Genomic DNA, 22,136 nt, shown 5'->3' on the forward strand with positions numbered 1-22,136 from the left:
TAAGATGTCCTTCCACGTTTCCACCCCACAATCTCTAGCCCTCTCTGGGCACAGCAGCACTTGGGAACTAGTTCCTATGCTGCCTTTTATCTCATTTCACAAAATGAACTGCAAAGAAGCTGAAAAGGAAGGAGGAGGAGGATTATCTCGCAGGCACAGGGAGGGGAGCTGGAGAAGAGCTCCAGCAGATTATCTCCTTCCTAAAAAAATGCAACCAGCATCATCAACAAAGTATCAGCTCAAAAACATGCAAGAGAAAAAGAAAAGAATCAGTGTTAGGGTGGTCAGTGGAAGGAGCCAAGCTGCCCACAATGTATCCTGCAAGGGCTGTGAGGAACCGATAAGGACAGCCCCAGAAGCAGATGGCACAGAGAAGAGCAGGGTGAGGGGGGACTACAGATCTGATGAAAGAAGCCTGAGAGAAAAGGGCCTGCTACCCAGGGAATGTGGGAGCTCACTTATAAATGGCTGAGCTGGGGACCTCTTCACCATACTTCAGTGAGGCCTCACTCCTATTAACAGCCTGTAAATTTGCCTGTAACAAGGAGAAAATTAAAGAAATGAATCTGGGCAAATAGAAAATTAAGGAGAGCTGGAAACAGCCAGCTCCTGCAGAGAGCAGGGGTTGGCGAAGTATAGAAGGTGCTGATCCTGTGCATGATTCAAAGGGCTGGAAGGAATTAAGATCTAAACATTTCCCCAACATTGTGGTACCTGGGAACATGAACTTTGAAGACCTAGTTTCCAGGATCCAAAATGATATGGTAGCTAAAAACGCAGCTGAGTGCCGTGGTTCCCAAAGCATGTCCTCTATGCTCCTCCATGTGAGCAATAACCTCACCTAGTAACTTGTTAAGTGTGCCAGTTTCCTGGCCTCACCCAGACCTGCTGAATTAGAAACTGGGGATGGGACCCAGCCAACCTATGATTCTGTAGCAGACTCAAGTCTCAGAACTTTGGACTGAGTGTAAGGCACAGGCAGTTGGTATAAAATGTTTGTGGTCCCTTCTTTTGTCTCCAGGAGTGGTGAATCTTGGGTCTGTTGAGAATGGTAAGTGGTTCTTATCTACAAGGTTACAGCAGCTGGCTTCAGTTAACTCCAAAATGGCCCTTTAAGCAAATACAAAGCAAAGGACAAAGATTAAATTATATTAGCAACTTAGAAGCAGAAGGGCCTGACTACTTTAAAAAAAAAAAAAAAAAAACAGATAGAGGTTTATGAGGTTTTATTAATATTTAAATTGCAGTGAAACCACAGCTGCAGCCTTTGACTCTAGCATAGAGATATGCAAATGTGGCTTTCAAAAGCAAGGCAATTTCAGACAGCCCTCAAGGTAATAAGAACAAATAAAACAAATGATTTTGTAATTTATCTTTATTGACTGATGGTGCCAAGGCATGGGGAGCTCATACCCTGTGAGAGTCAGCAGCAGCTCAGCTCTCCAAGAGCAGAGAAAACCCACCCAGAGGGAGAAATGCAAGCAAACTCTAGACTGGTGACAGCAAAGACCCAGGGAAGACAAAACACAAGGAGGTCAATAGGAGGGAACGGTGACTAACTTAAAAAGAAAATGGAAATCCTGTGGACCATCCGATCACAGAAGCAACAGCAATGAGAGTCATTGATAATTATCATTTGTAGACTGGAAATGTAAATCCTGGGTTTGATCCCCAGCACCACAGAAAAATTGCCACACTCCTACGAAGTGCCATGCACCTATTCCCCACATATAAATGAGGGAAATGAAGCTTCAAGAGGCCAAGCAAGGATTGGGGTTGGGGTTCAGTGGAGAGCACTTGCCTAACTCATGTGAGGCACTGGGTTCGATTCTCAACACCACATTAAAAAATAAAAGTATTGTGTTCATCTACAACTAAAAATATTTTTAAAAAGAAAAGGGGCCAAGCAACTTGCTTAAGGTCACACAAAAAAAGGAAGGGGTAGATTCAAATAAAGATACGTGAAGCTAAAGTCCTTGCTCTTTCCAGTGCCTTGTGCTAGGAAGCTGGAGGCAGCGAATAACAGGTCAATGATTGAGGGAAGACTATGTGCCTTGTTCTGTGGTAGCCTCTGTGTTTATGTATGTGCACTTAATTGTAGAAAAGATTAATTTCTGACTTCGAGGTTGCTTGCTATTCAATAAATGTGCCTAGAAAGCAATGGAAGACCTTTGCAGAGTTCTGGTAAGAGGCTCTTTGGAGTCCAACTCCCAGGACCACCAAAAAACAAACAAACGAAAAATCCTTGAGGATTATGTAATGACTTTGCCCACTCTAGGTGAACTTTAGGAGGAGGTATCTCAACTGGGCCTTATGAAAGCAAAAATAACCGAAGTGGGGAACAGATCTCAGTGAATCAGCAAGCTTTCTTTATTAAGCATATCTTTCACCTTAAGGCTTGGGTAGGGTAGGATTTGGCCAACTGAAAAATGATGAAGGACCATAGAAGAACTCTGAGCTGCCAGAGTTGGAGGAAGGAGAAACTAATCCAAAGGGATGGGAATGTCCTCTAAGGTACCTTTCTTGAACTCTTTCTACCTACCCAATCTTCCATCCCAAACCCAGCCTCTCCCTTTTTGATGTCCCTTTTAGACTGGTGGCCTCTAAATGTAGCAACCCATAGATTTTACTCTTACTGCCAGATGTGGTGGCACCTGCCTATAACCCACACAACTCAGGAGGCTGAGGAAGGAGGGTCACAAGTTTGAGGCCAGCCTGGACAACTTAGAGAGACTCTGTCTTAAAAAGGGCTTGGGGGCTGGGGAGATAGCTCAGTCGGTAGAGTGCTTGCCTTGCAAGCACACAGCCCTGGGTTCGATCCCCAGCACTGAAAAAAAAAGGGGGGGGGGGCTTGGTAAAAGCATCATTGTTCAATCCCCTGTACTGTAAAATAAATTTAAGAATTTTTTTCTTATATTTTCTACTAGGTAAGTACTGATCTGTCATCTCTGCCAATCAATACCTGCCCAACCCCTCTTCCAAAAACCTTCCCCAGGTTTTCCTCCACATTTAAAATACCCCAGAAGTTTTACTTTGAGATGCTTTCCTTGATAATTCCTTATCAACAAGTTAGTACCAATTTTGTCTTTATCATAACCCAACTCTGTACCTGGCAGATATGTTATTAAGCACTCAATGAGTATTTGTTAAGGGGATGAGTTAAAGGATGAATGAATGGGCTCCATGAACTGAAGGACTTACCCAACTGCAAGACCCACCCTCAAGAATTTTGGAAAGCCAGTTTTACCATTGGGAGTGCTAATTCCTTTCAATCCTTCCCACCAATTTTTTAGGATCGTGATTTACTCCAATATTATTTATTTTGGTACTGGGAATTGAACTCAGGGTGCTTTACTACTGAGCTAAGTCCCAAGCCATTTTTATTTTTTATTTTGAGACAGGGTCTCACTAAATTGCTTAGGGCCTCATTAAATTGCTGGGTCTGGCCTTGAATTTGCAATCCTTCTATCTCAGCCTCTGGAGTCACTGGCATTACAGGTTTGTACCTTGGCTCCTGGCCCACAAAAAATGTAAGGAATTGAAATGTCTTCCTCTTCCAAACCCATGCCTATGAATTTCCTCTGATTTTTTTGTCCTGTTTTTTGTTTGTTTTTTGACTGTGATGAAACCTGACCTCTTTAATTAATCAAATCAACACCCACCCAGACAGAACATCAACTTCCCCTACACATCAGTGAGGCCTTCTCCAGGCTGGACACTCAAAGCAGACAGACTACTGCTGCCATCACTGAGGACATAATTATGATGTTCATGATAACCCCTTGGCAGGTTCACAACACTAACACAGTCATCATCTCTCCTCACTGGTAGATTGCTAACCCTACTTTACAGATGATAAAACTGAGGCCCAGGGCTTTGTCAAAAGGGTCAGTTTATGAGTTGGTGGCAGACCTGGAAGTAACCAGCCCTGGAGTCCCTATTCATCAGACTACAGATGGAAATGCCCTCATTATGTTGTCTGGACTATGTCTGGGACTCCAGCAGGGGAAGAGGGGAGGCTAGAGAGGGTCAAAGAAAGCTTTTCTTTGCAATCCTGTAGTACTTGGCGCTAGATAATTCTAGAAAGGTTTTTTAAAGCATTTCACACATCCTAGATGAGGGGAAAGAGAATGAATCCAAAGGTAACAGACATACAGGTAAGCAGATGTTTTGCCATCTTTTCTTGAAAACTTCATAAAAGCAAATGGTAGTGTATATTAGCAAAAGAAACTCAAGTTACAATTTAGAAGGGTCTTCCCAGGTGTTAAGCTGTAGGACTCAGATAAACTAGTACACATGCCACATAAGTAGAAAATCTTCCCTTGGCAAGCCCTGGAGCCTGGTGAGGGAGTGGGGTTTCCCTGGAGACACAGGGTTTGTGGGGGCTCAGGGTCCTCCACAGCCCTAAGATGAGAGGCCTGTTGATGGGATCATCCCAAACCTCTCAGAAGTTCCCAAAGCTATGGAAACCAAGATCTGTGCAGAAGCTACCTCTGGTATCTAACTAAATGCCAAGGAAATTGAGAGGGAAATGATCCTACTAGAAATTCATTTCCTAAAGATGTGACCTCAGGGCAGTGTTGACCAAGGGTGTGATCTCCACCTCCCACCAAAGGCCAAACTTTCCCTAGCTAGTGGCATCCTAGAACACAGGGAATCATCCTCCAACTCGGGCCAGCTCTGGGCTTTTCTCCACCTTTACCCCACCACCAGCTTCTATTTCTCCTTCACTCTGCTGAGGCCTCTAGCTTTCCTGTCCCACAGGAGCCAGAGGGTCATAAAACCTGAGTCCAAAGGTATTGGTCTCACCACTTTGTGAATGCACTAAACACCAATGAATTGTATATAACTTAACAATGCATGATATGAATTTCACTCAATTTTTTATTTATTTTTACTTATTTTGCAGTAATGAGGATTGAACCCAGTGACTTTGGAAGGGCTGAGTCACTGGGCTACAATCCCCAGTCCCTTTTTTTCAATTTTTATTTTAAGACAGGGTTTCACTAAATTGCTCAGACTGGCCTCAAACTTGCAATCCTGCCTAAGTCTGCCAAGTAACTGGGATTACAGATGTGCTCCATTGCACCCAAATTTTTAAAAACTAATAAATTTTATTTACTCAGTATTTTGAGGGCATGTGTGTGTGTGCTAGGGTTCAAGCCCAGGGCCTTGTGCATGGTAGGCAAGTGCTTACTACTGAGCTACACTTCCAGCCCTCACCCAATTGAAGGAAAAGAAAAAAAAAAAAAAAAAAAAACAGGGGCACCGAACCTCCCTCTGAGGCTTTGAGGGTCAGAGCTCTTTTTGCAGGGAGTGACAATGAGCAACAATGCGAGGTCCAGGCTGGGCTTCCCCCTCCTCCACCAGGTCCAGATGGGAACTGGGGCTCTGGAGAAAGGCCACACTGGGGCAGCGCTGGGCTCTGGGCAGAAGAGAGGCACTCAGTGAATGTGAGGAGGCCACAGCCGTCAGCTCATTTGCATCATAAGTGATTGGTTTTCCCTGCTTGTCCCTCATTAGGACACAATGGACAGTTGTTTGCTGGCGCAGCAGATCATTTACCAAGGGAGAGAGGAGACAGAGCACAAGTGACTGATGGGCCATAGTGTTGGTGGGGGGTAGGCAGTCACCTCCCTCTCCTGCCCTCCCCAGGCCACTGGGACTCTTGTTCTCACACAATGAGAGGGAACCTTGGAGAGTAAACCAAACCAGTCATTTGACAGAAGAGGGAACTGAGGTGCTAAGAGGGGATATAAGACTTGCCTAAGGTCAAACAGCAAGTTCATAGCAGAACTGGGGCTTCCAGAGTCCAGATTCTAGACTCCAAGGCTCCCTTTACTGCTGCAGTACATCCCCTGTTCCCGTCTGCTTGTTCTACATCTGTGGTCTTTCCTGTTCTGTGCATTGGTTTCCATCTTCCTCTCTGCTGTCTCCCTATCTAATCTATCTGTTCCTGCCTCTGTCTGTTGTCCAGGCAGCCAGAATAATTACTAAACTCTTAATTAATCTCTGCCCTAACAAGGGTGGGTCTGGCAGGAGAGGCAGCAATTTGGAAACTGTCTTGGATCTGTTTTGTTGGGGATAGGTGGGGAAAGAACAAGTATGGTTGGAGCCTATTGTAAACCAGGCGTGTGGCACATTTCATTTCATCCTTTCAATGCAAGGTAGATGTTCTTAGAAACAAGGAGAATGAGGCTCAGAGAGGTTGACTAACTTTTGCAAAGGCACCCAGCTAACAAATGTTAACTGACTTCCAAACCTCTGTTCTTTCACCTTCTCACACCCTAGCACAGGTCTAAGGCAGCAGCGTAAGGGATCTGTTGATTCCAGGGCTTAAGTGAGGCACAACCTTGTAAAGGAGGCCACTGCTGTGTTGTTCTCTAGGCAGTGACTGCCTCCCCTCAAACCCTCTCCTACTCTGACTCCCACCTTCCCCTGGGCCCCTTTTCTAGAGTGATGAAATCTCACAAATGGAAGTTTTCACCCCTGGGGTTCAGTGGGGAGGCAGTGATCAAGACAGAAACCTGACAGACCTTGGGTGTCTCCCTCCTGATAACACCCCCTCCCTGATCCCATCTGCCCCTCCCCTTTGTGGGTCAAGGCTGCCAGCGTCTGGGTCTGTTTCATTGTGCTCTGGGGGAAGAGGAGAGTGGGGGTGGGGGGTGAGTGGTGTCTGTGCATGAACATAAGGCCTCCGGGTTCACTCTGACACTGAATGAAAAACTCACCAATTATTCGTCCAATCTCATTAATATGCAGACAGACATCTGTTATTTAGGAGTCAACAGCAGAGGCATTTTCTTTGGGGGAGGGGCACTTGTGTACATGACTTTCTTGTCTCTGGCTACTGGGGGAGAGCTGCTTGGGATCACCCCACTCCTCCAGACCTGGAACCTTCCCTCTCTTACCTTTAACTTCAGCCTTGAGGAAAGCAGGAAGGGTTTGACTAGAGATGAAGGGAGTCCTGGGAACCTGGCTGGAAGGATAGAGGCAGGAGAGGAGCCAAAGTTGTACAGAAACTACTAGAAGAATTGAACCCCTTCCTGGGGAAAAGAGTAGAGTATGGGAAGAGAGCCTTTCCTCACTCCCTCAGGCCCAATTCAAACCTGCACAACCATCTTGGTTATAAAGGTTAACAACAGCTCAGGTTCTGTCAAAAGGTCAAAGCTTTTCTCTCATTCTTTCTCCTCTCTGGAATCTTCTTCAACAGCACAATGAAGTAGATGTGATCAGCCCCCTTTCTAAATATGAAATCTGAGGTGCAGACAGGTGCTGCCTTACCAGTTGCAGTGTGTGGAGGTTAGCCTGAGTTTCTCTGCCTCTTCCCTTCCCCGCCTCCCCTGAGCAGGCTGATTGCTGAGGTTAAAAAACATTGGCTGCATCACAGCATGATTAGTTGTTTATTTCATTAAATGATTAACGAGGCTACATTGTTTCTCAAATGGGTGTCTAATTTGTGGGGGAAACAGCTGCAGAGAAGGAAGCTGAATCTGACTCCTGCCTCTGAGGTGGGGGTGGCTATAAGGTCCCCTCCCCCAGCCTGTGGGGGCCTTTGAGGATCAAGGAATAGCCCCATTCTCCTCCCTTCCACTGGGCTCCCCAGCCCAGAGGCACAGCCTCCTCCCCGGAAATAAAACATCTGTTGACCCAGACCTGAAGAGGGGACCAAAATCCATTCTGGGTGGTATTGGAAATGTATTAAACTTTGGGGGCTCCTCCAACTGATTTATCTTCCTAATTATGTTTGCTTTAGGCAGATATTGAAATGCGTTTGCATTCCCTGAGCGCAAATGGCAGGGGAGGGAGGCTGGGGAAAAGGGGGGATACAATACAGCACTTTGGCAGCCGCAGGCTTGAGCCTGCTTTGTACTGAGCAGTCCAAAGTGGAGAAGAACCAGTCAAAACTCCCAATTGATTTTTATGACTGGTCCCATAAGGGGAAGAGTTCAGTCCTCTGGAACAGACAGAGACCCACCTAGCTAGGCCTGAGAGCCCCAGCCTTCTCCAGCACCCTCAGCCCAGGACTTGGAGTTCTTGAAGAGATTCTCAAAGTGATCCCCTAACCGGGTCTCAGTTCAGGGGGTGGGATGTCCAGTGCCCTTGAAGTTATCCTAGAATCCTTGAAATTGGCTGAGGTGAATTAGAACAGGAGTCCAACAGGAGGGTCTGGTGAGCCAGGGAGTCGGTAGGGATTTCCCTTCCTAAGTCTGGGACCTAGCATAGGGAAAGGGGAGCTCTTTTATAAGCCCTAACTCAGAGCCCAAACCCCTAACCCTCACCATCTCATCCAGATAACCATCTATCCAAAAAAAACAAGTCTGATCACTTCACTCTCTGCTTCAAATCCCTGGCAGCTCTTCACATCCTCAGAGTGAAGTCCTGGTTCCCCTGGCTGTGCAGCCACCTCATGGACCTTTCCAGGCTTGTCTTTTGCTCTTGCTGTCAGGGGAGCCTCACAATGGCATGCTCATTCTCTTCTCCACATTTGCACCTGCTGTTCCCTCTGCCCAGAGACTTTCCTAACCCTTCCCCACCTGGCAAACTTCAACCCTGAAGACCTGGCTCAGGAGGAGGACCTCCTGCAGCAACCAGTTCTTAAATAGACGTCCCTTCCCCCTTCAAGGCACTTTCACACCTAAGGTTCCTCTCCTCCCCACTGAACTGGCCTTCAGAAGCTCAAAGACTGGTTCAGTCTCCCGAGTCCACCCACGTGACCCATGGGGTGTCATGTGCATTTGCTTAATGCCTAGGGAGGAATGGGCTGTGAATTAAGGTAGGATTCCGGCAGATGGGACGGTAAGGTCTGTGTTTTTTCCCAATATGTCTGGGAGAATTGGCTGGGATTAGGGCTGGGGGAGGAGGGGAGGTCAGGGATGGTTCCTGGGGGATAATGTCACTGAAAAGAGGCCAGTGGGACCAGAGCCAGGGAAGGAATACAGGACAATCTGAAACCAGACTCCAGAGAAAACAGACCAGCACTGTCCTTCTGACAACAAGTGCTCTGGCCATTCTCTCCACTGGTTTTCCTTCTCTAGTGGATAGTGTGGGGGTGACCCCAAACTCACAGCTGATACTCCCCTATAAACATTGAGCTCAGGATGGAATGTAGGGAGTCCCTGCCTTTAGGGAGACCCCAGAATCAAATAAGTAACTTTGGGGGAAACTTTATACAGGGTCAGCTTATGTAACATGGAGGCTCTTGATGCCCTCCCAACCCTGTGACCCCCATCATAGGCTTCAAGTCATGGGTGGAGATGGTGAGCAAGAGACCTGCACCACTTAGTAGGACCCCTTCCATGTTAGTGGCAGCCCTAACGGGGCTAAGTAATGCTAAGTAATTGCACAAGTCCACTCCAAGACACCCCCCCAATGGCCCGAGGATTGTCTGCCTCATTAACTGGAATAAAGAGTCCCGAGATACCTCATTCCCCAACCTCTGGCTCCTAAAAGGACACATCTGATTCAACTCAATGACCTTTTCCTCTGCTCCACCTGTGGGCATGGACAGGAAAGTCCCCCGCAGTGATTGATTTTCCCTCCTTGCTGCTAGAGACTAGGAGATTGTTTTTTGAGAAAGCAACAAAACTAAAGCCACAGCCGTTTTCCATGGACGTGGGCTTTATTTGGGGACTGTTGAGGGAAGAGGGGTGGGGAGCTAGGACCAGTGGGCTGATGGGGGAAGGGCTTCTCCTCGCTTTATAATGTAGTGCATGTTGCCTGGAGGTTAGAATGTGTGAGAACAGCTGTAGAAGTGAGAGGAGAGAAAAAAAAATCAAAATGGTCACTTTCCTTAGGGAAGAAAGACAGGACTAGGAGGATATAAGGACCAGGGATGGGGAGGGAAGGTACCCTTTATATAGGGACTCAACCAAACTCATTGCTTGATGCCATCTTCCCTAATGCCCACTTGCCCTATCCCAGTTCATGCCCCACATGCCCATCCTGTTAGCTCCCTCAACTTCCAGAGGAAAGGAGGGGGGATAAGGATGTGGGGAATGGTAACATCCTTCTGCCCTCCAGCTCTCTTGGCCAGGAAAACGTCTCACTCTACCTGTCCTGACCTCCCAGCCAGGGTCAGGAGGTCAGGAAACCTGGGTGCAGGCAGGGGAACAATTATGCCCCTCACCACCCCTCCTCACACTCCCCATCACAGCCCCTCACATGAGGTTGCAGCTCTTGGCACGATCTTTGTGTATCTCGCCCTCATTCCCCCGGTCTGGCCGTCCTGACAGCTGAGTGGACCGCTGCAGTCCCCGGCGTGAGTCAGTACGGCGTAGCTGCCTATGGCCACGGCCAAGGGAGGCCACTGTGGCCACATGGAAGACATCCCTGACGCTGCGCTCAGAGGACCGGGAGGAACACTCAACGTAGGACACAGCCCCCACCTGCTTGGCCAGCACAGTGCCCTGGAAAAGAAGTGCAGAGAGGAAAGTTATAGAACTTAGACTGCAGCGCAGCAAAGGGCATGGATGCTGTGGGCTGAGGTTGCAGGTCAGTGCTGGGGGGAGGGTCAAGGGTCAGAGGTCAGAGGTCAGGGCAAAATGATGAGCTAGGTAGGATGTTTCAGAGGCAGAAAGGGGCAGAGGTGAGAGGTTTAGGATTAGGTTAGAGGTCGAAGTCCCACCTGCTCATGTGTAACAGGGATAAGTCTCTGCTTGGACAGCTCCCTCAGTGTGGCCAGGTCTGTCCGCATGTCCAGTTTACAGCCAACCAGCACAACCTTGGCATTGGGGCAAAACTCCTGAGTCTCCCCCTGCCACTATTTTGAAGAAGAAAATAGTTATGAAGGGATAAAGGAAGGCACAGGGAGAACCCCTGCTCCACACCGGAGGACATGCAAAAACCAGGTATCCCTCTGGACTCCCCCATGTGAGAAAGGACTTGGGAATGTTGGGCTTGGGTTGATAGCACAATGGAGTATCATGGAAGGAGAGAGTAAAGAGGGCTGGATGGGGCCCTCCTCTGCCCTCAAGGGCCAAGAAGCGTCTGCCAGCCTGGAACCTTACCAACCCCACCCTCCCTTGACTGGGACCTGGTGCTGCTAGCTGACTTCAGTTCATTCACCATGGGCTTTTCTCATGGAATTCAGAGTCTGAAGAAGAGGCCTCAGAGCTATCCTGAGCTCCAGGATCAGCATTCCCATTACCTTCATCTGGGGCTCCCAAACCCAAGAAGGTGGGGAAAGCAGGTAGGGAATCCCTGACTACTTCTCTCTGCTCGCCCCATATTCTCCAGCTATTGTTCTCAGCTGTGAGGACTGATTTTCAGGAAGGGACAGGATAGGAGAGTAGAGAGGGGTGAGAATTTCACCCACTATCCAGGTGATGGCCAAGCCCTAGCTATCACTTCTTCCTCAGGACCATATTGTCTAGTCCCCTCAGTCTAGCTATGCTGCTTCCCCAGTCTCCCACCTTCTTAAGGACACTGTCCAGTGTTTCTGGCCGACTAATGTCAAAGCAGATGAGCACAGCATCGGAATCAGGATAGGCCAGAGGCCGCACGTTATCATAGTAAGAGGAACCTGAGGGAAGACAGTGAAGGGACAGACAAGGGGCCTAGGTGAGTGGCAGGCCTGGGAGGGAATGGGAGACTTGAGAAATTTTGGTTAAGGGATACTGGGAGCAGAAAATGGAAAACAGCAATCATTAATACCCATCACAGAATTATGGTATTTCTCCAAGGAGGGTAGCAAGCAGAGGGGAAGTGAGATGGTGGGAAACATCTCTGGGTTTCGCTAAGAGTAATAATTCTTTACCTCCCACCCACCTCTAAATACTGGGAACTGAACCCAGGGGTGCTCTACTATGGGGCTTGATCCCCAGCCCTTTTTATTTTGAGACAAGGTCTAAGTTACCAAGGCTGGCCTCAAATTTGTTATCTTCCTGCCTCAAGCTCCTGAGTAGCTGGGATTATAGGCATGTGCCACTGCACCCATCTAACAGTAATAATTCTTAATCGTTTTGAGTTTCAGACCCCTTTGAGAAGCTCAGGAAACCTATCAGCATTCTCACAAAATTCTCAATGTACTTTCTAGGCTTGTTTTGTCAGACTTTTTTTTTTTTTTGCAGTGGAACCCAGGGCCTCCCACATGCTAGGCAAGTGCTCTACCACTGAGCTATACCTTAACCCTTGAAAGGCATCTTCTAAAGCCTTCCAGGGAACTGTGTTAAAATAAAAACCCTCCCCATTTTGTGGGGAAGGTGAGGAGCAGGGGCAAGGAAAGGGCTCTTCCATTCTCTTGGGATTGGATCTCAAATTTCTCTAGTTCAGCTCAGAGAAATCACTTCCCTTTGCCCCAGAAGAAATTCTAAGCATATCTCATCTCCTATGCTTAGTTCCTAAGAACACCTGTTCCAAAATAAGAGTAGTAGGTAGGCAGAAGGTAGCTAAGGGACTTGGATATTAGGCTTTCTCCTCCAGAACACCGTTTCTGTTAGGTGGGCAAGCTGTGCCTCAGTTTCCCTGACTTTAAGCAGAAATTTGATATTTCTTTCTCCTAGAATTGGATGGATGGGCTGTGATGACCTGGAATCTAAGGATCTATTCAAGGGAGAGGTCAGGGTGGGGGCCTCAGAAGTCAGGGTGACCCGAGGGACTTGGCTACCTGAAGTATCCCACATGTTGAGCTCAATGCGGCGTTTGTCGATCTCGAAGCTGGCGGTGTAGTTCTCAAACACGGTGGGGACATAACTCTGCAGATACGGATGGGTCAAGATGAAATCCTCTCTCCAGTCCTCACCCCAGACAAATGCCCTCCTCCCTCTCACACCGGCTCCAGTCCAGTCCCTGGACAGAAGTTGGTCTAGGGTTGGGCAAAGGGGAAATCCCGGGAGCTGCTGTCGCTAACGAATCTCTGGTAGGCTTCCAGACCCCTTCCGGATCCCTTCAGCCCTTAGTTCTCCTCTCCTCAGATACCCAGAACCCTGACATCCCCCCCACACCCACTGCGCGCCCTCACGGATCCTCGGGTTCTCCCAAACCCCATCCTTCTCGCTATGATCCCTAATTCCTTCCATTCCAATCCTCTGCAGTCCTTTCAGAGCCCCCAACATCTCCTCCCCCTCTCCAAGTCCCTCTCTCTTGTCCCTGGTTACCTTGGCACCCGTTTTCATCCGTCCCCCGGGCCCCTGTCATCCATCCCCGGCGGCCTTAGAGCCCCCTCTCAAAAAGCAGATTCCTTACCCCAGGGTAGGCGTCCTTGGCGAACACCTGCAGCAGCGCCGTCTTGCCGCACTCTGCGTCCCCCACCACCACGATCTTGCAGCGGCCGCTCTGCCCCTCCATAGTCCCGGCTACGCGCCGGCCCCCCACGCCGCCCCCCTCTTGGGCCGCGCCGCCGCCTCTACCGCCACCTCCCCCGCCGCTGCAGCTGCAGCCGCCCGGGCCGCCGACACCGGCATCTCGCGGGCCCGCGCGGAGCCCCCGCCCGGGGCTGCGGCCCCCTCCGCCCCGCCCCTAGCCTGGGGGCCGCGCCCCCAGCCCCGCCTCCCGCCCGCGCATCCGAGGGGCGGGGCCCAGAGGATCTGGGAGGAGCCTGGGGAACCCGGGTCCCAGAGTTGGATTCTAGAGCGCTGGTGTGGTCTAAGAGGCCCCTGAGGGTTTGAGGCTGGTTGAGACACCGCTTATTTGACGTCCTTGGGCATGGGGGTGGTGCGGAGTTCGAGCGAAGTTCTGAGGGGTAGGGTGAGAGCGTCACACGCACGAGGCTGGGACCCACGCGTGCACGCAGGTGTGCCAGTGCGGATACGCGCGGTGGCAGCCATCCACTTCCTGAACACTGGGGGCGCGAGATGACAGGGGAAGGAAAAAGTCTGGTTTTGTCTCCCTCCTCCACTGGTGTCCTGGCAGGGAATTTGGGGGAAATGGGAGTAAAGACTCCCACACGCCCACCCGATGGTAGTGACATCATAGCTTTCCGTCCCCATGGCGACGGGTGGCCGGGTCTGGGGCTGTAGTGACTTAACGGCGGACCTGGACTAGCAGGGAAAAGTGGACTGAGTTCCTCAAGCCAAGCGCTAAGTGGAAAGTTTTGGGGAAGCTGCGTCCTCTGGTGGATGCTTGGGGAGAAGGAGAAAGGGAGGAAGAAGAGGAAAATGAACTACCAGAGTGAACTGCTGGGGCTAGAGCCAAACCCAAACGTCAATTCAGCCTTGATTCAAATTCTAACAATAATCAAGCCCCTGTTTTGCATCTGCATGTCATCGTTTATCTTTTAAAAGTGCTTCCTTAAATCGAGGATACTCGATTTAATTTTACTTGTTCTAAATAACACTATAAATATAATTAGACCACGCGGCACCATCACCGTTTTACAGAAGGGGAAATGCACAGTGTTAACAACCAAAGTCAGAAAGGTTTTTTTTTTGTTTTTTTTTTTTTTTCCTTCCTTTTGGTGCCGGGATTTAGAACGCAGGGCCTTATGCATGCTAGGCAAGCACTCTACCAACGGAGCCATATCCCCAGCCGGAAAGTCAGGAAGTTTTAAAAGTTTGGTACACGTGCTTCTAGTTTACCACTGTAAGACCACAATGAATGAAGACTGCTTCTTTCCAGGGTTGCTGATGGGTAGAGTCAGAGCCTGAGGTACGACTTGATTGGGTTCTGGTCCACAAGTTGCTGGTTCCCCATATCTGATGTAAACTCAAATTTTGGGACTGCCTTCAGATTGCTCCTTAACATATTTTAAAATTTCACATTTTTTTGTGAATAAATAAATTAAATCACACTTTATGCAAGTTATAAGGATGTCCTCATGCGTATCAGTGACCCTAAGCGACCAGTCCCCCTTTTACCGGCTCTGGCAGCTCCCACAGCAGAGGCCTTAGCCCTTTAAGACTGAACGAGAGGCCCCGCCCCGGACCCGACGCCCCGCCCCACCCGCTGGAGTCCGCTGCCGCGGCTCATTCCTACGCGCGCCCCGCCCTCCCCAGCTGTGCACTCTCGGTCCAGCTGTGCTCGCACGTCGGGAGTCCAGCCATGTCCGCCGAGAGAGAGGTAGCCGAGGCGGCCACTGTGGTGGTGGCGGCTGCCGAGGCAGGGGCCCGGGAAGACGTTTCTTCGCAGCCCCCAAAAGCTGAGGTAACCAGCGACCCGCAGCCGCCCGCGGCCTCTGAAGGAGCGGCCGCCGCCTCGCCGCCGCCGCTGCGCTGCCTGGTGCTCACCGGCTTCGGCGGCTATGACAAGGTGAAACTGCAGAGCCGGCCGGCCGCGCCCCCGGCTCCGGGGCCTGGTCAGCTGACGCTGCGCGTCCGGGCCTGCGGGCTCAACTTTGCAGACCTCATGGCCCGGCAGGGGCTGTACGACCGGCTGCCACCGCTGCCCCTCACTCCCGGCATGGAGGGTGCGGGCGTCGTGATCGCCGTGGGCGAGGGAGTCAACGACCGCAAGGTGAGCGGGCCAGTGCAGGGTAGGGAGGGGTTGCGCAGGCCACTGGGCAGTGGGCACGAGTGGGCGGGCGCCGGGGGTGTGGCAGGGCGGGGGAAACTGGCACGGATCTGGGTGGACAGGCATGGAAGACGCAGGAAAGCAACTTATGTTTTCAGGATCTTGGAGAAAGGAATTTATTGGCGGGGGGGGGGGGGGGGAGAGTTATCGCCGCTTCCCCAACCATTTCTAGTTGCCATAAGTGGCGTTGGTCAGGGTGGTGGGGGGAGACAATAAGGCGCTGATGCGCATGCGCACGATGACCTGCCCGCTCTCCCCCGCCCCCCCCCATACACACTAAAACCACACCTATACCCCTACCCACCAAATACTCCCTGGGTAATTGTGGTCTGTGACCCTGAGTGACAGTTAGCGTCCCCTTTTCCAGAGGGAGCTTGAGGCTGTGTAGTCGAGGCTGGGCGGGGGCGCAATGACCGTGCCAGAGCCCTAGTCACATGCAGCCCCGTGGTCTGTGGGGGTGTGAGGCGGCCCCTCCCCGAGCCGGGCCAAGGAGGAGGCCACGCCTATCATGGAAGAGTGGGAGCCTTGCTCCCCCACCACCAGGAGCCTTCCACTGCCAGTCTGGTCTTGGGTGGAGGAAATGGGATTGGGTCTCCCGATCTTTGTCTTGAGCTCTCTGTCTCATGACTGCAATATCTTCTGTGACTCAGCCCGCCGGCCAGGACCCTGAGCTGCCCTGGGGAACTTCCAGGCAAAAACGCTTCTGCCTTCCTTGGGGACCCCTCACCTCACAAAGCCCCGGTGGGACCCATTTGGGTAGGGAGGTGTGGCACCGTGAGCAGGTTGGCCCAGCTCTGCCGGTCTGTTTCTCCTTTTCATTTATCATTAATCTTGGCTATAACCCCGGACACTAGAGACTTCCATGTGACCAACCGTTTGAAAAACCTGGGGTGACAAATCATGTGTTAGGGGTTTCTTTTCAAATCTTGTGTGAGAAGCAGATATACCCTTCCTATTGTCTGACCTAGATTTTTTTGGGCTTATTGTACATAGCCCTTAAAGGGTTTCTCCTTGAATTTAGTTGTGGCCCCACCCTCACCCTGACTTCTGAATAACCCCACTCCTGAGAAAGTGCTAAGAGGAATTTGGGGAGAGGGGGTTGTCATTCATGTTACTGCTGAAGGCCACACACCTATTCTCCCCTACCCACCCACTTTCCGCCTGATAAATACAGGATATCCTGACCAGGGCAGAATCTGATGTAAGAGCCTGGATTCTGTGGGGAGGGCCCTACCTCCCTCCTGAGGTCTCGGTGGCTGGGGAGGGATCAGGACCCTGACCTGTGATGGTTTGAGGGTGAGGCATGAGTCAGGCTAAGTGAGACTTCTTCTGGGCCAAATCTGGGACTGGTCACCACCCGGAATGGCTGTTGCACTGTTCCCAGCTCTCCTAGGACTTGTTAGACCTGAGTCCTGGGGTGGAGGGCTTTGTTCCCCAGACTTCATTCAGGCCACAACTTGTTGGGGGGTGGGGAATCCTAGCCTACCCTTAGTTCTCCTCTTCAGTGGCGTATGGGGACTTGAAGACATGAAAAAGGACCTGTGGCCAGTGGTGCTTTCCTATAATCCCAGACACTCAGGAGGCTGAGGCAGGAGGATCACAAATTTGAGACCAATCAGGGCAACGTAGCAAGACCTTGTGTCAAAATAGAAAATAAAAAGGACTGGGAATGTACGTCAGTGGTAGAGCACCCCGGGTTCAATCCCTGACACCACAAAAATTAAATAATTTTAAAAGGAAGAGAAAAAGGGTATGTGTGTATAGGAGTCCCATTTCCTTTCCTCATAGATCCTAAATCTTTTCTTATCTTTTTTTTTTTTTGGGGGGGGGGTTGCTGGGGATCGAACCCAGGGCCTTGTGCTTGCTAGGCAAACACTCTACCACTTGAGCTATCTCCCCAGCCCTTTAAGTATTCTTAATATACAGATTCCCATCATTCCTGGCAGGAACTAAGACAGATCTGGATTGTTCTGGAACAATACCCACACCTCTGTCTCCATGCTCTTCAGAGAGCCGGGAGAGGCTCTTCTTTCACCTGAAGACTGACCCCTAGTCCTTGCCCTTCCCTTGACCCTTGGCCCTGGTAAGCTGAAAGGACTCTTATCTTTGTCCCCTTTCCTTCCTACAAAGTGGCTTTCATGCAAGTGGCTGAGAATGGGAGAAAACACCTTTTCCTAGTGGCTAGGATGGCTTGTCATTCCTTATGCATTGCCCCTCCCACACGATCTCTGGGTTGAAGGTGTTTTCTGAGCCCGTAATCCTGGCTCAAATACAACTTTTAATGAATCACACCCAGCCCTAAACACTCAGAGACATTTACCTGTGCTTTGGCAAGGTCTTTACCACATGCTGCCCTCTTCCTTCAGTTATTTGTGTGACTTCCCCTTCTGCTGTTATTATTGTTGTTAGCTAACATTACCAAGTGTTTATAATGTGCTAGACATTGTGCTAAAACTCCCTGAGTTTTTTCCATTTAATTCTCATCACTCCCCTACTTTGCAGTAAGAAAACTGGTTAAATAATTTTTGTTTGTCCAAGATCACGCTACCAGTAAACAGTGGAATCCACTTTTGTAACCAAAAACAGTTTGATCTCTTCAACAGTACTCATGCTGCCCTAACTGTAATCCTCTTGCGTTCGGAGCTCTTACACAATAATTAAGTGCATGATCTATAAAATGGAGATAAGGATAGTGTCTGCCTCAGAGTTGATGTAGGGGTTAATTGGATGCTCATATCTAAAGCTTAGGGAATAGGGCCTGGGCTTCCATAAGCACTCAGTAAAGGCTGGTTCTTGTTGTTGTTGATAATGTTGTTATTAATACCATGACTTCTATTGCTGTTTCTACTGCTATTTCATCTTGAAGAAGATGGCTGAGTACATAGTAGAAGGTCAGTAAATCACTTTAGGTGAATTAATTATCAACTGAATGCTGCTGTTCTCCCATTCTTCAAGGCAGGGGATCGGGTGATGGTGCTGATCCGGTCTGGGATGTGGCAGGAGGAGGTGACTGTGCCCTCAGCCCAGACCTTCCTGATGCCTGAGGCCATGACCTTTGAGGAAGCAGCTGCCTTGCTGGTCAATTACATCACAGCCTACATGGTCCTCTTTGACTTCGGCAATTTAAGGCCTGGCAACAGCGTCTTGGTACACATGGCTGCAGGTGACAGGTCCTTTCTGTTTTCCCCTTTCCTTACCAGATTTTCCTTCCAGGCCCCTTTCTGCGGCCTGTCTGGTTTGTTGTCATGGCAACACCAGGCTGCCTTGGCCTGTGGTGCCCAGAGGCCTCTGCAGTATAGTTGCCATGGTAACATTCAGGCATCAGGTCCAGCCTAGTATCCTTAGCAACGTGCACTCATCCCATACCTTCTCCTCTTCAATCACCCTCCCTCAATTCTTAATATGGAAATTGGACATGGGCCCCAAAGTGAATCTAGGCACAATGAAAGTGATGGACTGACTGGGTCCTTGGGAGACTAGTATGAAGAATAGTTAGTGACAAGGTGACTCCATTCCATACCCATTTCTTCTGGGTGGGTTTTTTTTTTTGTTGTTGTTGTTTTTTTGAGGGGGTCAGTGGACCTTTATTTTATTTTATTTATTTATTTATACATAAGAGAATTGAACCTAGTGCCTCAAACATGCTAGGCAAGTGCTCTATCACTGAGCTACAACCCCAGCCCTCTTCTGGGTGTCTTGCTGCAGGTGGTGTGGGTATGGCAGCTGTGCAGCTGTGCCGTACAGTGGAGAATGTGACAGTGTTCGGAACGGCCTCAGCCAGCAAGCATGAGGTGCTGAAGGAGAATGGGGTCACACACCCCATTGACTACCACACAACTGACTATGTGGATGAGATCAAGAAGATCGCCCCTAAAGGTAGGGGGTCAGAGTATGGGAGTGGGTAGGATGTCACAAGAAAGGAAGGTCTTTAGATCTGTGAATCCTAATGCTGTTCCTGGATCCCCCTACTCTGTGACAGGAGTGGACATCGTCATGGACCCTTTGGGTGGGTCAGATACTGCCAAGGGCTACAACCTCCTCAAACCCATGGGCAAAGTTGTCACCTATGGTGAGTTAGTGGGCCAGAGATGGAGAGGGTGTTAGGGGCAGGAGGGTGGGATGGGTCTGATTAATGGGAAGTTGAGATGAGTCTAGGGCTTTTGAATGAAGAAGGGGCAGAGACTTGGGAGCTCTACAGAGAGATCAGGGTTACACTCAGATTGCTGCCTGCTGGGTGCCAGCTACTTTCATTCTCTTGCAGCTTTTCATGTGAGTCATAGTAAACCATGTGTTCTTTCTGTGCTCCTGTTTGGGGACTACTCCTGATACAAAACCAGCCAGTCTGCCTTCCTTCTGTCTTCCCCTGCTGGGCTTCTTGGGCAAGCTAGATTTTCATTTTAAAAAACTACTCCACACAAAAGATATAAGACCAGGGATGCAGCTCAGTGGTAGAACACTGGCCCAGCATGCATAGGGCCCTGAATTTGATCACTAACACTGAATTAAAAAAAAAAAAAAAAAAGGAAATACAAAGATTAGAGCAGTTTTTGAGTGAGCTAGTGTTGGTTTGGGCCAAGTAAGCAGAAGTAAGGGATTATCCTGTCACTCTCTGGCAATGGTGTGGAGAACAGCAAGAATACAGGGGCAGATGAGCATGGACTCACACATTCGGGAATATGCCTGGCACTTGGATCACAGGCCCTGTCACTCCACCCCTCAGGAATGGCCAACCTGCTGACAGGCCCTAAGCGGAACCTGATGGCGCTAGCCCGCACTTGGTGGAATCAATTCAGTGTGACAGCTCTGCAGCTGCTGCAGGCCAACCGGGCTGTGTGTGGCTTTCACCTGGGCTACCTGGAGGGTGAGGTAGAGCTGGTCAGTAATGTGGTGACCCGCCTTCTGGCTCTGTACAACCAGGGTCGCATCAAACCTCACATCGACTCTGTCTGGCCCTTTGAGAAGGTGAGTGTGGTGACCTTTCAGGGAGGCAGGGCCTGGGTGGGCCTTGTGAAGGGGTGGTCTCCAGGGAAGTGGGAGGGGACCAACTCCTTTGGTCTGTCTCTTGTGCAATCAGGGATCAGATGGGATCAGAGTCTTCTCTTCCCTTCCAGGTGACTGATGCTATGAAGCAGATGCAGGAGAAAAAGAATGTGGGCAAGGTCCTCCTGGTTCCTGGGCCAGAGAAGGAGAACTAGGGCAAGGGACTGAGGACCCTTGAGACCTGGAAAGGGAAGGGAAGGTTGGGAAGCCCCATTCTGATGACCACCAGACTCTCACATTTCATCCTCTTATCATAATGCTCTTCCCTCCCTCCCCCAAAGGTCTCTGTGGTGATGAACACTTCTAGGCCCTGTTCTTTCTCTTTGGGCAGGGCTGCCCCCTCCCCCTTCCTGCCCTCAAAGAGGTTGGGAAGTGACCACTTGGATGTCTGGGCCCTGCCAAGGGGACAGGGAGGGTCAGAGGGAGGCTGGTTGCTTCCTGCCCCCACCCTTTCCCCGGGCCTGCTGTGCTGCTTTTGTGCCAAGGTTAGCCAATCCCTCCCCATCCTGTTCTGTGTACTTCCGCTTCTGCCTCATCTTCCCTCCCACCCCTGCCCCACCACCTCCCCAAAGAATTGAAATGTCAGCTCAGGATATGGGGCCAGTCTGTATAAGTCCAGAATGTCCCTGTCTCTCCCTAGTGTCCCTTTCGCCCAGGGCCAACCAGCGCCCACCTCTGGGCTTGATCAGAGGTTTGTTTTCTGTCCCCAGTTTCTTAAGCACAGTTGGATTACTTCCACTTCCAGGTTTTCTGCCATCCTTAACCAAGGCTGCCTCTTACAGCAAGGACAGGAATAGACCCATGCCCCTACATCATGACTCTGGGAGGGAGACAGAGCACCCCTACCCTTCACTGAGGTCTCTGGATTTGTTCTCAGTGCCTTAGCATCGGAAAACCTGTGCTTGTGTGTGTGTGTTTAGGGGGGTCCCTGTCTCTGGCTTTCTCCTTCCTGTCCTCCCCAGTGCCTTCCTTATTCCAGTGGAGCTGGGGTCTCTCTCCTCCCCAGTCCTACAACACTGCCAAAAATCTGTGTATGTGCCAGTGGGTGGGTGGGGGGGCAATCATTAGCCTCTTGGGGTCAGGGCAAAAAGTAGCTGCCCTCCACGTGGTCTGTGCCATGTCCTGTCTCTATCAGTCCTGGAGGAGAACAAGGCAAGAAGCTTTAACAGGCTGAGCTGGGAGATGCAATGTTGTGTCTTGTTCTGGGACCAAAGTGAAACTTAAAGCACATTCCCTTTGCAGTCAAGGAGGCCCCACCATCTTCTCCCAGCAGGGAGGCAGCTTTTCAGCTCAGCCCCAAACTTTGTTTACATAGTGGGGAGATGGAGCAGGAAAATAAAGGGGGGTAGTTAGGATCTGGGCCACAGGAACTAAAGTGGGGACTTCCTGGGGAGGGGATAACTCCCTCTGCTCACTGAGCTGGCATTAGGGAGGATTATTGCCCCAACCATTGCTAATGGGAGGTGGTGGGGGGGATCAGCCTCTTCCTTGTCTAAACGAGGCCTAAATGTGGGAAGTGCCATTTCTGCTTTTGTGTACCCCACCCCATTACCGCAGCTGCCTTTGTGTTTGTGTCAATAAAAAGCCAAACCCTGCATCCTTGACATTGCCTTAGCATGGAGGGGAAAGAGAACTCCTGGAAGGCCAGT

The 22,136-nt window shown here is 50.2% G+C and overlaps 2 protein-coding genes and 1 non-coding gene across 4 annotated transcripts; 1 reads left to right on the top strand and 2 right to left on the bottom strand.

The window, feature by feature from the left end:
* Positions 1-7,384: 7,384 nt before the first annotated feature.
* On the bottom strand, positions 7,385-13,354 carry Rnd2 (Rho family GTPase 2). 2 transcript variants are annotated; one of them, XM_047543615.1, is made up of 6 exons: positions 13,186-13,354; positions 12,608-12,695; positions 11,415-11,524; positions 10,628-10,762; positions 10,165-10,409; positions 7,385-9,746 (listed from the first exon to the last, which is right to left on the bottom strand). In XM_047543615.1, exons 1-6 carry the CDS (start codon positions 13,285-13,287, stop codon positions 9,728-9,730), a joined length of 699 nt encoding a protein of 232 aa, XP_047399571.1. In that variant the 5' UTR covers positions 13,288-13,354; the 3' UTR covers positions 7,385-9,727. The 2 variants fall into 2 exon arrangements, with proteins under 2 accessions (XP_047399571.1, XP_047399572.1); XM_047543616.1 differs by having other exon boundaries at positions 7,385-10,409; positions 13,186-13,352.
* Positions 13,355-14,902: 1,548 nt separating this feature from the next.
* Positions 14,903-22,095, top strand: Vat1 (vesicle amine transport 1). Its single transcript, XM_047543594.1, has 6 exons — positions 14,903-15,390; positions 18,403-18,610; positions 19,153-19,323; positions 19,427-19,516; positions 20,168-20,409; positions 20,559-22,095. The coding sequence occupies exons 1-6, from the start codon at positions 14,980-14,982 to the stop codon at positions 20,640-20,642; spliced, it is 1,206 nt and encodes a 401-aa protein (XP_047399550.1). The 5' UTR covers positions 14,903-14,979; the 3' UTR covers positions 20,643-22,095.
* Positions 17,268-17,346, bottom strand: Trnaa-agc (transfer RNA alanine (anticodon AGC)). The gene has a single exon. It is a non-coding gene; the product is annotated as a tRNA-Ala (tRNA).
* Positions 22,096-22,136: the final 41 nt, after the last annotated feature.

Source organism: Sciurus carolinensis, chromosome 3, assembly GCF_902686445.1.
Source record: "Sciurus carolinensis chromosome 3, mSciCar1.2, whole genome shotgun sequence".
NCBI classification, from domain to species: Eukaryota; Metazoa; Chordata; class Mammalia; order Rodentia; family Sciuridae; genus Sciurus; species Sciurus carolinensis.

Coding starts and splice junctions, on each gene's coding strand:
- Rnd2 (XM_047543615.1), bottom strand. CDS start 13,287: ATGGAGGGGCAGAGCGGCCGCTGCAAGATCGTGGTGGTGGGGGACGCA. Junction 10,763..11,414: donor TGGACAGTGTCCTTAAGAAG/GTGGGAGACTGG, acceptor TCTTCAAAATAG/TGGCAGGGGGAGACTCAGGA. Junction 10,410..10,627: donor TCCCTGTTACACATGAGCAG/GTGGGACTTCGA, acceptor CTTCTTTTCCAG/GGCACTGTGCTGGCCAAGCA.
- Vat1 (XM_047543594.1), top strand. CDS start 14,980: ATGTCCGCCGAGAGAGAGGTAGCCGAGGCGGCCACTGTGGTGGTGGCG. Junction 15,391..18,402: donor AGGGAGTCAACGACCGCAAG/GTGAGCGGGCCA, acceptor CCATTCTTCAAG/GCAGGGGATCGGGTGATGGT. Junction 19,324..19,426: donor CAAGAAGATCGCCCCTAAAG/GTAGGGGGTCAG, acceptor ACTCTGTGACAG/GAGTGGACATCGTCATGGAC.